Below are 17,261 nucleotides of genomic sequence, written 5' to 3' on the forward strand. Positions count from 1 at the left end.
AAACAATGAGCAGGTACAGCTTCAAATTGAAGCTGCAGCTGGTCGACCGAAATTTAACGATGATATTGAAGAATGTTGACTCTGTTGAATAAGTCGAACAAGGACAGCTGTATATAGTTCTTTCGGTCGTATAGTCGATCTTTGACGTAACTTTTCCATCTCGCTCACACAAGCGGCGATTCATACATGTTTGTTGAGTCGCCGTTCGCCACGCGTGCCCCTCCGCCCTCCGTTTCGTAGTCCGTTCACCGTTGTTGCACATCGACGTTAACCGCTTTCAGTGCTATAGCGTGTCTCTCAACGCTATATCTACCCAGTACATAACCTTAAATTTTAAGTCCGTATTACATTTCTATTATTAATCTTATTGTCAAAAGAATACTCATGATTTATTCGAATTCGTAAGTTCAGTGTTGTGAAGCAAACGCCCATACCAAGGCGTACGTGGAGTGTATTTTTGTGCAAGATAAAGTTATACAAACGGCAAGCTGTGGGGTTCAGGGGCCTTTTTTTTGCCGCCGCAGGGGATGTACTATCCTGTAAGTGAAGTGTTTTATTACCTCAAACACCAGTAATGCATTATTTTTAAATTTAGAAAACTTGCTAAGAAGGAAGTATTCTTAGATCTCGTTTGGCGTTTATACACAATGAGACGCTGAGCTATGAATGCCTTTAAATTAACATACCAGTGATAAATGCATATCAAAATATTTTTTTACCTATATCGGTTTGTTATTTATAATTCATATACGTAGGACTAGATTTTAAATCTAGAGTAGGTACCTACAGGGTCTATTGTCTTTAAATGCGTGAAGTTGTCTGCAGAACCAGATAGGTTAGCAGAATTGGTTGATATTATTAAGTAAGAGGCGTGATTTTGTATTTTTTAAAAACAATCGCGAACAAACAATACTGGTATAACAGAAGAAATATATACACATGCTGCACAAATTCCATAAAAAAAAATACAAAACCTAATAACACTTATTTATAGCTACTCAAGATATAATGCATTTACTACGTAGGTATATTAGAGTTGGGGAGTAGGGATTAGGGAACGTGTGAATAATGTTTCTCTGTGCTACAAGGAAAGTTCATTTAAATTGATCATAAAAAACATAGACAAAACAAGAGTTTTTTTGTAAGTACGATCTATTGTTGTGACATTGAATTATTCTGATTTGTGAATGAACCCATTGTTGTTGTCCCTTTCAAGAAGTAGGTATTTCACGTATGTAAGAAAGAGAAAGGTAGATAATATAAAGCGTTTTTGTTGTGCATAGTAGATATTGTTATAAATTTTCTGCTTAAGTTGTATTCAAAGTAATAAATTGGGCGGGATTCTATATTTTTAGGATTCATTTGTTATTACTGGTTTGAGTAATACAGAATGTGTCATGAAATTCAGTTGAAATATCCTTAAATGTGATGGTTAAATATTCGTACGTTCATTTTAAGTTTAGCATCAGTAATTGTTAAATTATGTATGTATGGAAGTCTGTTTATATATTATTATAACGTAAAATTGATTGTTTAAATTGATATTTACACACTTTTATTCAGTGACTTAATTAAGCCATTTTTTTACATATGGAAACGGTTTTTATTTTTTTATAATTGCGAATACTCAATAATTGATTTACTCAAACGGTTAAGTGGTTTACCCTACCTAATTTTTTTATTTAACACCTATTTATACACATTTAAATAAATTAAATGAACCCGTCATTGATATAATATATCGATATAGATATATATATATATTATGTATTTCGGTTGTATATACGTTACAAGTTTACAAACAGATACGTTGAACCAGATCTCTGAACTCATACGCTTAGTTAGGCTTTGTGGACTAAAGATGTCAGAAAAAATATCTTGTATCTTATATTATATATATATGTCTTATTTATGTTTCGTATACTAAAAGTTAATTACTTAAGCTTTGTCAATTGTTTTTCTTTGAAGACATTTGGGAATGTAATTAATATACAAATTTTAATTTCAAAAATTTGACTTTATAAACCCGAAATTACAATATATTAATTAAATTACAAAGAGGTTAAAACATACTGTTAAAATATTTTTAATGTCTGATTCCAAAGTTATAAGATTTAAATAGAATTAGGTAGCTAGGTAAGGTTAAATCTATATTAAGTAAGAACGGAATGTAAAGCCGACAACGCACAGGCGAGCGAGCATTCTATCAGTGTCCATGGGCAGTTTCACTAACATCAAGTGACTCCTGTTTCTTTTGCCATCTATGAAAAAATTAATAGAGTTGTATTCCCATTAATTCTACGTGTATAAAGTCGAGTCTATGATGTATTGAACGCTCATTGTCTTGACAGTTGTGAAGTTCGACTTACCCATCTGACAATTATATTTTGAAGGTGAATTATATTTTGATAAAAAAACGTCTGTCATCACGCTTTAACCCGATTTATAATGTAATCTTTGTGAATAAACATTATTAATAAGGTAATGAAATAAATTATATTTATAAATATAAATTATGATTTCAATTTCAAACCATAGAATATAATATAAAGGAAGTGAAGTATGATTTATGGAACTGTAAAATGTGTTTGGTAGTTAAAGCGTATGGCGGATGTGCTCAACTATTCCCTTCTACCTGAAATAGGATAAAGGAAATCGAGAATAAACGGGAAATGGGTACTACTTTGCGACAAACTAACTCCGCATTGTTGTTAAAATAAGTACTTTGAAAATAAATTTCATGAAATTAGTACCGGTGAACGTTAAACAAGTATTGTTAACAATTTAAAAAAAAAACTTACGTATTTGAAAAAAATAAGTTTATTATGGAACATATGATACAGGTATCACTTATTCCATGTCATTAAATTTGAATAGGTAGACATCCCTACTCATCGGCAAATAAGACAGAGGGTGTAGGCCGAGAGAAAAAGCCGGCGTAAAAGTCTCGGTACTCTTAAAATAGCAAATAATCAAATAACACTTATTGTAAAAGAAATATCGAAAATTAATTAGACGTAGCCTTTCTAGCACTAGTCCTAGGCCCTTTTATCGACTAGATCGTTAACTTTGTAGTAAGCCTTTTTACACAGCTTTTCTTTAATACATTTCTTAAATTTATTAAATGGCAGAGATAAAAGAGCCTCTGGGTTTTATTAAAGAAGAGTATCCCTTTTTTTATAGAGTAGTGTCGGCCCAGTGGCTTCAGCGTGCGACTCTCATCCCTGAGGTCGTAGGTTCGATCCCCGGCTGTGTACCAATGGACTTTCTTTCTATGCGCGCATTTTATTCGCTGGAACGGTGACAACATTGCAAGGAAACCGGTTTGCCTTAGAGTCAAAATAGTTGACGGCGTGCATCACCTACTTGCCTAATAGTTTGACAAATGATTACGAAACATATAAATCTGAGGCCCAGGCCTAAAAGGTTGTAGCGCGATTTCTTTTTATATTTTACATCTTCAAAACACAATGAGTTGGACCCGAGTCGTAACCTAGTCCGTTTTCGCGCTTGTACTTTTATTGTCAATAAAATCCATAAACATTTCTTCGCAACTAATAACGGTAACTAACTTTCAGGCCTTTATCGTTATGTTTTACGCGCATCTTCCAAACTACTATACAATATTGAACGTTTTATTGTGGCCTTTTGATACACGACCTTTCGCTGACTATGGCCTTGAAGAGTCTAATAAAAAGTAGACATCTTTAAGATAAAAGATAGCGAAAACTTGAACTAGGTTTTGTTTGGAACGTTAATGGTTTTATAAAAAGCAGTCAGTCGAGTAACATTTTAAGTTTTAAAATAAAAGTATCGGAGGGTTGATTATGGGAACTCGTTTCAAGGTGAACAAGAAGATAATAAGATTTATTTACCCTTTGTTCGTAATTTCTGTTCGTTTCTGTCGGGCTACCTGCGCTGAACCGATAGACTCAGGTAGGCAAATTTCACCGGATTCCAATATTTCGGCAAACTCTCTTTTGTTTATCGTTTTGTTGTTTTTAATAGAACATTGGTGCTTAGTATACTAAAACCCAAGTATTCATCATGTCTTTCTGCGAAATTGATTTTTGGTGGAGGTTAAAAAACAGATGTACTTTAGTCAGTGATTAGTTATTTTTTTGGGAGTATTTGTGCTATTTTGCTATAAATATATTTGTATCGAAAAATAATAAAATTAAACACTTAAAATATTTTTTAAAGTATTTTATAATAGCTTATAATTATCCTTTCCACATCCTATTGACATACATTTTACTACTATAAGATGCGGCCCCTGTCAGGGAGAAGGCCTTCTCCAAAAATTTCCACCCCATTTTATTTTATTCCATCGTCCCGTTTGATGCCGTCGGCCCATTTCTCTTATGGTCTGCCCTTCCTTTTGGATCAGTCCATCTGTATAACGTTCGTCATGATAGCTTAAATTACTAAATTGTCTAGATAAAGTGCTAATATATGGTAAGGGCTTGGTTGATATTTCTTGTTATTGCGAAATGTAAAGATTTCATATGCGGGTGCCATCCATCAGCATTATGAATAAATTATGCGATTGCTGTGTAAACGTGAGAGATATTTGTAATAAATTAAAATAATTTATTTTTGTATTTATTCATAAATAGGTCACATTGTCTATAATTGATTCGCAAACAAATTATGATATGGAATGATTTTTGTTATAAATTGCAAAATATGAAGTATAATTGTTTAAGCCATACTTGCGGAACGCATTTTCTATATTCCCTTAACTATCTATTCCACGATTGTAATGTATAACGGCATTCGTCGCGTCACATTTTTTTTCTGAACAAAGTTTCTTTTACGATATTATTAGAACGCAATTCTGCTTAAATTGTTCCTTTAGGTATTATTTGTGACGGTCATGAAGAGTGAATATCTAAGGGTGATATTAACAGACATATGATTCCCGTATATAAAAATCCTATACGTTTATGACATATGGGTCACTTAAAACATATTGTTTTTTCTACCCATAGATATTCCCGTATGCCAAAATTCAATATATTTTGGCGAGGGTCTCAGCGCCACTCCTGTACTCTATGACTTCTCAATATAATAAAAAATAAAACTTTATTCATAACAGAAATATGGTTGTGACAAAATTGATCTAACGTTAGTCAGATCAATTTTGTCACACTGGGAGCCCCTGTGTTGTGACTACATTACATTTTTTTCCGTGTAGATAGTATATGTTTAAAACAATTGTATCAATATGTCAATGGGTGTGTACGCGTATAATACACTATGTATTTTAGAGTGTGGCTGAGGGTTATAAGCGTGCTGTGTCTGTAAGGTTAGGTAAGATCTAGCCAATATATTTAAGTAGTAAGGCAGAATAGAAATCCAAATCAGCTGGCGTAATTTTTATGCATTTTGTGATTTTATATGTGGGTAGTTTGACTGTATGTTGATTTTAATATGGTGCATACTTTGGATGCACAATGCAAATTGTGAGAACCTAGAGAAGCAACGTGATTGGCAACACGGAAGGCAAACGAACGAAAGTTCGCCAAGGAACTGGACTGATGAAGTCAAAGTCTTGTCCTCAAAATTATGCACAAGATTGTACGTAAGAAGAAGTAACGTAAGTACGTTGTAGGAAGCACAGGGCCAAAATTGATGAAGGAAAATGATTCGCGCCAGATATACCATACCGCTGATACTATCTATTATGATTTGTAGGCCTATAATGTAAACTTTGCAAAACTTCTACGGAATTGTAATACCGCGTAATATGAAAGAGTCCCTAACAAAACCCTGATTTCGCGTAATGTACAATGGCGAAATGAGTGCTTTCTTTGTGTTTTCGTAGTGTATTGGTGTAGCGATTCATTTGTCTGTCTTGACGTTGACAACACAAAGGATTTTAATTGCACGTTTTTTGCGGGATGGCCTAAAATATATTATATATATTTACTTTTAAACAGTTCCATAGACACTTCGAAGACGGTTTTAGCTTATAGTCACGCCTTTTTCCCGAAAGTAGTACATACCCCTCTCGCTCCATACACTTTCATGTCATTCACTATTTACTTTTGACTTGTTCGTTTTCTAGTTCGTTTTGGATTTGGTACATGTATGTACACAAGGCTCACTCTAACCATTCACGTTGTATTTACTACTCGTAAGCTTCTTCTCATACATACCTTCCTCATGTCTAAGCCACTTAAGTATTCCCTTTCGTATCCTTGTCACTATGTCCTCTTTTTACGCCTTTACATCACGTATCTCCCTTAAATATATGTTGAAAGCTGCTTATCTAGATGATGAGACGTCGACTTTTCTCAAATTAATAAAAATATACTAAAGTGGAATGGTTTGTGTCGAAACAATTAAACACAAAAACCTAGTTGTAAAATTTGTAAATTAACTATATTTATTTTTCAGATTTTAATACACTCTGCCTGCCTCTGATATCTGTATCTGTTTCCTGATCATTTGTTTATAATAGACAATTAGGAGATCAACTTTCGGTGCCTGACACACGCCGTTGATTTTTCGGGGGAATTACATGTGTCCCGTACATAGGTTAAATTAGTAATAAATAATAGGCCACGTTGGTGGCTGAAGCCTGCTCCATTAAACACACCGTACATTCCACCAAGTGTTGTGAATAAATTAAGTCAATCTTGTCCTAATTGTTGATTCTTTGGTGGAAAACTTTTGGCAAATTGGCTTACGTCCAATTGTCATATAGCGAGTTAAATGTACTACAACTATTTTGTTACTTATTATAATCGCTTAAATTAAGAAACGGCATCGCAGCGTTTAATAAAACTGAAATAACAAAATAAACGGATATAGACGAAAATTTATTAGTTATCATAACTCGTTTTTAGTGCTTTTCAGCAATTGTAAGCGAGAGGCAATCAGCAGTGCTGTATATATATTAATAACACAAGTATGTCATTTAAAGCAGTGTTGGGCTTTGGCTTGCGTCTGCGACTCCCGTCCTTGGGGTCCTAGGTTCCCTGCCCGGCTGTGCATTCATGGCCTATCTTTGTTCGCATTTGACACTCGCTCGTACGGTGAAGGAAATATCGTGAGGGAACCGGCATGTTTCGAATCCAAAAATCGATGACGTTTGTCAGACAGAGCTAATCTACTTGTCTATGTAATATAAATTATCAATGGAACGGATACATCGAATCGAATCTAAGGCCTAGGGCGTGTGGATTATTCTTATATCATTAATTAATTCCTCAAAATTATACACCTTTGTTAAATAAGCCGAAATTGATGGAGGTAAATTATTCGTGCCAGATTTGACTATAAAAAAAATAAAAAGAATGTGTTTATTAATTATCAGTACATAAATTACATGCATTACAATGTGTAAGATTTTGGAACCCTTTTAAGTAAATAATACCTGTGTCAGTTTTCCCAGCTCTTCCATAACAAACTTAATTATACATTCCTTAAAATATCTTTCATTTTATATATTTATTTTTGTTTTTGATTTTTAATCTGTTACCATACACCAGACCACGATACATAGATGTGAGTTACCGACCCAGAGAGACAATTAAGATAATACAAACATTGTAACAACACCGAAAAGTTACTAATTAAAAAATTTATTGCGCAGTTATTGTATTCTGATTCAATAAATTCTTCCTATGTTAAGTTATTCTCGATACATAAGGACATTGTGATTCTTGTTTACGGGCAGATAACGAGGTCACGCTATCAACTGATTGAGAATAATTAATGTTTTAAAGTCAATGATTTATTTATTTCTATCATGCGGAATAACGATTCAGTACATGAACCCTTAGAAAAACCCAGGGGAGCTATAACCCTTACTTGGGTGATTCATAGTCGGAGAAAGTGTTCAATGTGCCCATAGAAGTCCCTTGATGCGAACGCACGACCTCAAAGTTAGGGATCACACAGTCAAGCCACTATGCCAACGCTACATGAATCAATGCCATTTCTAAATAATATTAAAGTATTTTAATCAAAAATACTTCTGTAATTCCCGTGACCTTCAAAGAGTCTGAAGGTTACTATTACCTGCTTCTAAAACGATTAATTAACGTTAGGGCCATAATATAATATGTTAAACCTGAAATCATGTTACAATGAGACAGTTATTATGTTATCTGTGACAGTTAATATTAAATCTCTTGGCTTTATAATGTCAGTATAAACTTTGTTTCGAAAACAATTTTTGTAGCATTTGAATTATTATTATAATTGATATTTGACTTAGTGTTAAGTAGTTAGGGCTAAAATATTAGTACGTAATTTGAGTTGAGTAAAATGTCTAAAATTTACAAAAGCAGCACGGGTATGGAACGAATATTATTTATTATACAATTATAATATGTCACTCGATTAAACATAATCTTATACGTCGAGATAACTCCTAGTTGCCCTTTTATCTATACTAATGTAATGTTTCTCTTCTTAAAACAAATCAAACCATCAAATTCAAAAATAGAACAATAAACACTCGACATGTAGTAACCTTTTTTAATTTTTCAGCTCTTCAATTTGATAAATCACGAATATTAGCGTTTATCTGTGATTAGTTCTTATCTGTTTATACTTGTAAACAAATCATAAGATCTTCAAAAAAATAGTGTTTTTAAAAATAGAATTTAAATTTAAAAATGTAACTCTTTGGGATATATAATATAATAATACATTTCTTGTATATTTAGCAGGTAGTCCAGTCGAATTATGTTATTATGAATCTACATTAATATTAATAGCCTTAATAACAAAAAAATATTTTAAAGAACAATGAAACAATTATAAGTACAACCCATAGCCATTTTGGGTAACATATTGCATGTAGTTTGAAGGCGAACCAGTTGGTAAATATTAAATACCTGTTACCTGCGCAAGCGCATACCGATGGCAATTCACAGGGTAGTCTCAGCGTGAAAGTAAAGTTACAATAGGAAATTCCGAATGATGCAAATTAATAAAACAATCTTTAACAATATAGAATAGTAAAGTTCATCTCAATAGCGCTGTTGTTAAGGCACGTAGCACACGGAGGTCATGGACTTAATTTTCATTTCAATTATTCCCACTGTCGCTTCTATGAAACACTTCTTAAAGACTCCGCCAACATCGGATTACTTAGTGCTGACATGTGTTCAGTTTCGCATTCATTTGGAAGGAATTTCTTCAGATAGATAAAGACTGCTGATAACTTGCAATAAATGACAGACAATCGTACAAAAGAGGTTCGGGCTACACAAACAAATTTTATATCATTCATCTCGGTCTATTCTTAGCTTATAAAAATGTGAATTAATAAAAACATTTACGATTATTATAACGACTCATTATGATCTGAACAGTGTACCCTGGTGGACTTTCTTTCTATGTACGCGTTTAACATTCGCTGGAACGGTGAAGGAAAACATTGCAAGGAAACCGGTTTGCCTTAGAGCCTAAACGGTGTGTATCACCTACTTGCCTATTAATTTGACAAATTATCATGAAACATATACAGAAATCTGAATCCTTAAAAGGTTGTGGCGCAACTGATTTCTTTTCATATAGTATTGTCTTTTGTTAACATAGCTTTTACACATAAACGGGTTGAAGCTATGTATTATTATCATAAACTTATAATTATTTACATTACATTACATACATTTATTACATTTTAAATTTAAATTTTTCCGACGTTTCGCGTGCTTTACAGCGTGCGTGGTCACGGTTTACATCTTCATAACACGAGTTAGTTGCTACTCATAAGCTAGTCCGTTTTCGCGCTTGTACTTTTAGTGGGAATATGGTGGTAAGACGGTTGCAGCGTCCCTTATATATTTTTTCAGCATATACAGTATATGTACCGTATATTTTATTTTAAACAGATATATATGCCAAATATATGAAATTAATAACAAACAAATAAAACATTTTTTTACATTTCTACAATACTAATTGTATTTTAGAAATTTAGGCACCTGTATGTATTTTATAAAGTCGCTTTTAGACTTTACAGTTAGAAAATATGTTAAGTTATTACTAAAGCATTTAGTTCAATCAAAATTTTAAAATCTATTTGTATGTACTTAAATAGAAATGCAGTAGACACATTTCTTCTCTTGAGATATTCAGAACATGGTTAATTATAGCAAAACATTCATTTAGTTCAATCACATACAAATGAAAGATATATTTATACTCAAAGAAGAATGCACTAGAAACATATTGGACCCTGGACTGAAGAATAGACGAAGACGAGCCCGTAGTTAAAGAACGGTTTCGAAAGAGTCAGGGCTTCCTTATACGGGCACGTGACTCAACCACGAGCGACACCCTAATCCTGTTGCAATATGGGTCTTGCCCTCAGACCTCCTTCATAGACAATTAGGTGATGTTTGCCTTCACGGTAGATTGCGCACATACTTAGGCAGAACCAACACTTTAGCGTCGAAGAATACACATGTCCTATTACTTCGAAGCAACGACCATTACGCTAGTGAAATTCGATGCGCACTACTAAATAAATGTTTTAATTATGTATATTATCGTTAATTATGCTTTTATGGCGATAAATTGATGGTTGATTGAGCTAGGACGAGATGGTATGATTGTCAGAATGAAATATCTGACAATTAGACCATAAGAAACATATTTTACACATATAGAACACTAAGTATAAATTGCCAAATAAATAAGCACTACAAACTTTTAGGTCCGGACCTCAGATTTGTGTATCTGTTTCGTGATATTTTTTCTAATAGCCAAGTAAGAGATCAGCTTTCAGTGCCTAACACATTCACACGCCATATATTTTTGAGTCTGACATGCGGATTGCTTCTCGATGCTTTGTTAATAGCGTACATAGATAGAAAGTCCATTGATGCAGTATGGCTTCGAACCTATGAAATCAGGGATGAGAGACGTAGGCTTCAGTGTAGACTAGACTATCACCGTTCTCTCGTGGAACGGCACTAGCTACTAGCCAAATTATCTAAACGGAGATATAGACTTAACATCCACACTGTCATTTGGTTTCCTCTCAAAAGATGTATAGTCAAACACTTCCGAACTAGTGAGCCGCGAAATGGGCTCCCGTAGGCCGTATTTCCTAGCCTTCACATGTTCAAAAAAATATCGTACTTAAAAGCTAGACAACGGTGGGTTATACACATAAACATTTATCGTATATTCGTATCGTATATCGTACATTTAATATATATTTAAAAGGTCGTCTTAAGAATATATGAGAAAGTTTTATTTCTGGACAATCGCCTCATTGCAATATCCATTGACATATAATTTCCATACAAAGTGTATTCTCCTAGAGCCTGAAACCTTATCTTTAGTTCTAGTAGTTAGGCATAAGTATTATTGCTCCCACTTGTATGTATGTAGGTTAAACTGAATTACGTATTATATTAATGTATCTTTCAAGAGCTTTGTGCATCTGCGTTCTACCTGTTCGAATATTCGCATAAATCATTAGGAACTCGTACATATATTTAAATTTTAAATTGCAACTGGGCTATATATGAATTTTGTTAGTGATACAAGTTTAGTTAAATTTGTTTTATGAACTATTTTAAGAGCAATGGTGTTTTATTGGACCACAAGTGTTACAATTACGGGGGTTTTAAATTCTAATTTGGAATTCTTCACTGTTTACTTGCAAAAAAAAATACGACCATTTTTCATCTAATCAGGTCATTTGCGCTTGTGAGGGTAAAAGCCACACCCCAATAGGATACGCCAAAATACTCAGACCGCAGAAATTTATTGACGAATTCGTGACCAACACAATGTAAAGATTTGATCTCAAATTCATATGGGTTATACAAATTTAATCAAAAATACGAAAACTGTCACGAGTGTAGTAATGACATTGTTCGATTGCAGAAGCTAAATGCATGTCGTAAATTTGTAATTATTTGGTTAGGTATCGAAGTTTTCGATATTTGAAATAGGTTTTGCGATTAGTCGTAATGAACATTTCTAGTGAAATGGTGAAATGTGCCCGAGGGATTTTGGGACTTTCACTTTGCAATTTACTTTCTTATACAAAGTACAATGCGGTTCAATATAAATTTATCGATTTAAATAAACCTTTAGATATACCTATATAAATATTCGTACTTATTAATTATACTGACGAGCTTAAGAAAGTTGGTGGAGAGGATTGGGAGAAAAATGATCAAAACAGAGATATGGAGCCAATTGGAGGATCCTATACTCAATAAGAGGTCTTTGAAAAAAAATATACATATATTTTATGGGTGTATATAATTTGTAAATTATTCAAGGAATAGATAAGGCTTAATTATTATTATATTCATTACATATTAATGAATTAACATACATCGTTATTTTTTAAATAAAAACTTGTGTGTCTGTTATGCGTATCTGATTTTGTAAGCTCTGCACTAAGTCAGACTTTCTATTTATTACTGTTTTGGTTATAAATCATGAAAGTCAGACTTAGTTTTTCATATGCGTTGATCCAGTGTCCATCTTAGATAGTCAATTGTATTATTATAATATATATAATAAGACGTTATTTGTTAACAGAATAACAAACAAATTGTAAATTATCAATTAGTTAAGATAATGTTAAACTTATATTAAAAAAAAATAGTTTTTTGTTTTTGTTTTCCATTATAGCTTTTTAAAATCAAAAGACCCGTCAGAGGAGGATTATTATTTAGGAAGACGTTCTACCATCATGTTAATAAAGGGTCGGTATCGTAACATTGATGAGACATGTTAAAAATCTTTTATACATGCAAAATTCTACTTGTATACAGTATAGAATAGATTGCTTTTCTATAGTGGACCGGAGCGCGACTGAAGCTGGCACATGAAAAATTTTTGAGCCTTTGCCAGCTTCAGATGTCGCGACGTTGATGTACCAAAGTCAACGAAGAGCTACTATTCGTTATGCAGCTATTTTAAATGTACCATTATGTGGTAGTTTTTAATGATTGGGGTGTATTTTGATTAGTGATGATTCTGAGTGATTTTTTATACGTAAAACAACATGCTTCAATTGTTGCATGATTCTATTTTTATGAAGGTTTTTAGTAGAATAGGAATACGTAGTTTATTGGTTTGAGTTAATATATACACACTCCTCGCATCACTCAAATATCAATAAACTGATATATAGGTTAACAAAAATATCGGCCGCTGAATTTTATTTTCCTTTAACGATTTACGAAAACGTGGGGACAGATCTTGTATTGTCCGACTCGGTCACTTGTAAACCTGACCTTAACACAAAATCTTATCAAAAACGGTCACAAGAGAACTGTTGACCGCACTTTCTGTTAGTTTTATTTTGTATAAAGGACTATTTATAACTGGAATCTTTGATTTTATAGAGGAAAGAGAACCGCCGTGGCAGTGCTGGGAACTAAATAATTCCTATTTGCCGTAACTTTATTTATTCACAAAAAATATATTTTCATATTACTGTGGAACAGTTGTCAATATAACAAAAAGCGTAATTCAGCCCGGCAATAACCTCAAATTGTAGAAACGGTTCCCTTTCCCTACATAACGAATTTTTAATGTCTAAGTCTGTTTTTTTTTATTACAGGTGAGTAACGGCAATGTACTCGATACAGGAACACCGACCTTACTGGTATTTATTTCTCTTTTTTAAGCATGATAATATAAGTTTTTTTTGTTACAATTAATGTATTTCGTAGGAAATGAAAATTTTGATCTTATAGATTCTTATATTCAAATTAACGTTAATAGTATGACGGTAGTTGTAAAATCGAACTACCCACATACGGCACGGCGTATACAATTTTGTACCGATGTTTTGTTTGACCATTTTTTAGGTAAAAAGAGTACAAAAACATTGATTTAGTTATGTAACTTGCATAAGGATTAATCAAAGTTTTTCTCCCCAAACAAAATTCGGTATCACGAACACTTAAACTGGCCAATAGGAGAATAATTGCTAAACGGTAAAGAATATTTATATAAACGATAATTAATGTATCTAAGATAATCTGTTATGATCCGTTGTTTAACTTTCCGGACGGCTTGTTCCGTTCTGAAGTTATTAATTAAAAAGTAATTTACGCGCCGCCGAGTAAAGGATAACATTTTCGTAAAACTTACATAAAAGGGTTTACCTATAGAAAGCGTTTGTTTTGTTAGGTTCTGTTTCCGTATGCGTAGACTAACGAGTCGATTTCTATGAGACAGTGATAACAATGTCTCCAGTTACCGCGAGTATTTCCAATCTATTTTTTTAATACTGCGATGGGCAAACGGGCCGGAGGTTAATCTGATGTCGCTGCCCGTGGTCTTTGCCAGAAGGCTCGCCATCTATCTATTAACTTTAGGCTAACGAGGATTTTTTATTGAAATATTTTAGCATTTGCAACATGCAACATGCAACTCGCCTAAATAGAATACATATTCATAGACAATGGCAACTTTAACTAGCGTTTGTTTACACAGATATATTTAATTAAGTAAAAACGAAATTCAAATTCAAAGCAAGCAGCGCAAGAACATGGTTTCTATAAAAGCACTTTTTTATTTGATATCTGTTTCTTTCAGCGGATTAATTAGCAAAATTTTGTAAAGACATTTAAACATATTAACCTTTTTAAGTTATAACGATAGAAGAAACCGTGCCTGTGGCATCAACTGCACTAGTTTCTATTAAACAACAAATCTGTTTAATAAAATAAATAAGTAGTGTCCATGACTTTTGGCGCTTAAACGTACCAATTTAGATACGACCAGATATTCATTGGTCACATGTAAAATTCATTGACAGTCGCGCCTATAAAGCTTTAGTTAAACACTGCGTTCATTATAGTAGGCTGATAAAAGAAGACGCAGAAATATCTGCCCTATTAACGGATACAAATGACGTACATACAATGTATACTTAATTGATTTATTACAACATGCGATCGAACTCCTATTCTGGTATCGTAAACATACATAATGTATGTATATGCTTTAAGCGCGGTATTGGTGTGAAGAACATGACGCCAGCTCACATGAATAGTTTCCATACCTAATGGGGGTGTTCGCCAAGGTGACTATTGTAGCCCATATGTTAGCCATATATTCGTAAATCACGCTACTTTGATAGATGAAGATGCAGTTATTGTATTTTAGTCTTTTTATCTCTGGTTCGAAATATTTAATTTTCATTTCAGATTTCAATTAATATTTTAGATAACTTTTAAAATAACTCGGCGACAGAATAATCATCAAGCACCACACGCACATTAATAGGATGTGTATTGTGTACACAATACTTTTAAATAATAATAAAAAAAATAAGATCCTACATTATTCAGTTTTCCATACTTCCTGGTAAACATAATCGTTAAAATACTATTGAGATCTCAATAACCTCATCTTAAAGTTCTGAGAAACAGTTTTGTGTTTCAACTATACAATACTAATGATACAATTATGGAAGCGGTAATCTTTGCTTAGATCAATATTTGTTAATATTGATATGTTTAATGAGTTTTTATTTTACAATAACTAGTATTTGTAAATAAAAGTATATGTCCTGCAGTCATATACTGACCAAACAAGTATTTATAGTGAATAATAATTTAAAAATCTAGTACGGTAAACCCATTTACCAGAAATATTTGCCCAGTATATATTTGTCTTTGAAAGAAAGAATTGTCTTTGTAGTTTCAACCGCGGCAGGAGGCAGTCTTTAACAACGTATCAAGATTAGATAACTATCAAAATATTTGTACGATATTTTTCCATCCTTCATTTTCGTTGGAATTTCGTCGAATCTATAAGTTATTTTAATGTTGTCTCTTGATTAAGACATCATTGACATCAGTCTAGTCGCATTAAAGTCTAATTAGTAATTTAGGCATCTCTAATCAACTAAAAATAAGTAGTAGTCGTTTGTGTCGCGTATAATTTCTTCAGTAAATTAAAAGTATCTGCCAATATTAGACGAAATTAATGATATGTCGGACGTGTGTTAAATTTTGGTAAGAGTAACCTTTGAAAATTACGATCGAAGTACCATTAAGGCCTCTCCTGGAACGATGCCAGAGTCGTGATATTATTAGCACGTCGACAACGTTCGAGTTAATCAAGCCCAAATAAAATCGATATTCCCGAAGGTAGGGTTTCGTTGACAGGATAACAGCTTTGATTGAACTATAATGTAGACTAATTTAGCTTAGTTACACAGATAAAGGAGATACGTTATAGAGGATATCGCATGCGCTTTGAATAAATTTAGATGACTGGATTTGAAGAATTAAGTTATTGAGATAAAATTATCAATTAAAAAAAAATAAGATTCTAGTTTTAATTTCTTAAGTGTAGAGAAAGAGCGGGCAATAAGAGCAGTTTTGGGGTATAAGGAAATTTGGACGAACACATAGTGTGATAAAGTATTTAAAGAATTATTACAAATCTTTTAAAGACACCGTTCGGACAATGTTCGGAAATTATAAAAGTATTTTTGTAAAAATACTGTTTATACTAATGTACTGTCTTGTAATCTTTCAGAGGATTACTATCGTTACTTACTATCGTTGTGAAGCTTACGATTACTAGATATCATAAGATTATAGAAAGTACACAGAAAACTGTACTGTTAATAGAAAATCTAGGTTTCACATGAGACAATTATCAATAATTACGAGAACTTGTTCTAAGCCTTAGTCGGTACTGGTACAGCGGCCCACTGACACCATGAGTTTCGCAAAAACGTTTGACCCCGATAGCGCCAATCGCTCATATGTCTCGCACGATAGAAACGTTGTTAAGCGTGAAGCAAATATGGAAACATTGGTAGCACGAATTAAACTAAAGTGAAATTAATCAAATGTCAAAAACTTTACTAGTAGGTAACTTCACAATACTAGATACTGGTAGTTAACTATGAAGTATTGTGAAGCTTATTATACGATCGGATTATTGAAAGAAAATTCTATAGTTGACGCAATCGAATGCTTTGCTGATGTCAAAGAATACGTTCCAGTATTACTATTAATGAGTGAAGGGTAGAAATAATATACTACTTAAGCCATTTGTTTTAAACTACAACCTGCGAGTATTCTGGTTTCTTCTCTTATATTGCGTTAAGTAAGAGATTCGGGATGAGAGATGATCTTCTATTTTTTCCGATCGAATCGACAGTTAAGAGACCATCCAAGCAAAACTTTCATGACGTTATTCGTTTGTGTTTCACCGTAGTTACAATATTCTTGCAAAAACATCTTTCGCTATCGCGAGATAGATTACTGTGTTATAATCAA

The 17,261-nt window shown here is 33.0% G+C and overlaps 1 protein-coding gene across 6 annotated transcripts in view; it reads left to right on the forward strand.

The window, feature by feature from the left end:
• The first annotated feature begins 254 nt into the window (after positions 1 to 254).
• LOC123711490 (RNA binding protein fox-1 homolog 3) overlaps positions 255 to 17,261 on the forward strand; it is a 50,011-nt gene continuing 33,004 nt past the window's right edge. For all 6 annotated transcript variants that reach the window (XM_045664103.1, XM_045664104.1, XM_045664100.1 and 3 more), the window contains exons 1-2: positions 255 to 539; positions 13,571 to 13,615. In XM_045664103.1, the coding sequence (XP_045520059.1) occupies positions 528 to 539; positions 13,571 to 13,615 (57 nt within the window). In that variant the 5' untranslated portion in view covers positions 255 to 527. The remainder of the gene's footprint in view (positions 540 to 13,570; positions 13,616 to 17,261) is intronic.

The sequence above is a fragment of the Pieris brassicae genome, chromosome 6 (assembly GCF_905147105.1).
Source record: "Pieris brassicae chromosome 6, ilPieBrab1.1, whole genome shotgun sequence".
Lineage (NCBI taxonomy): Eukaryota > Metazoa > Arthropoda > Insecta > Lepidoptera > Pieridae > Pieris > Pieris brassicae.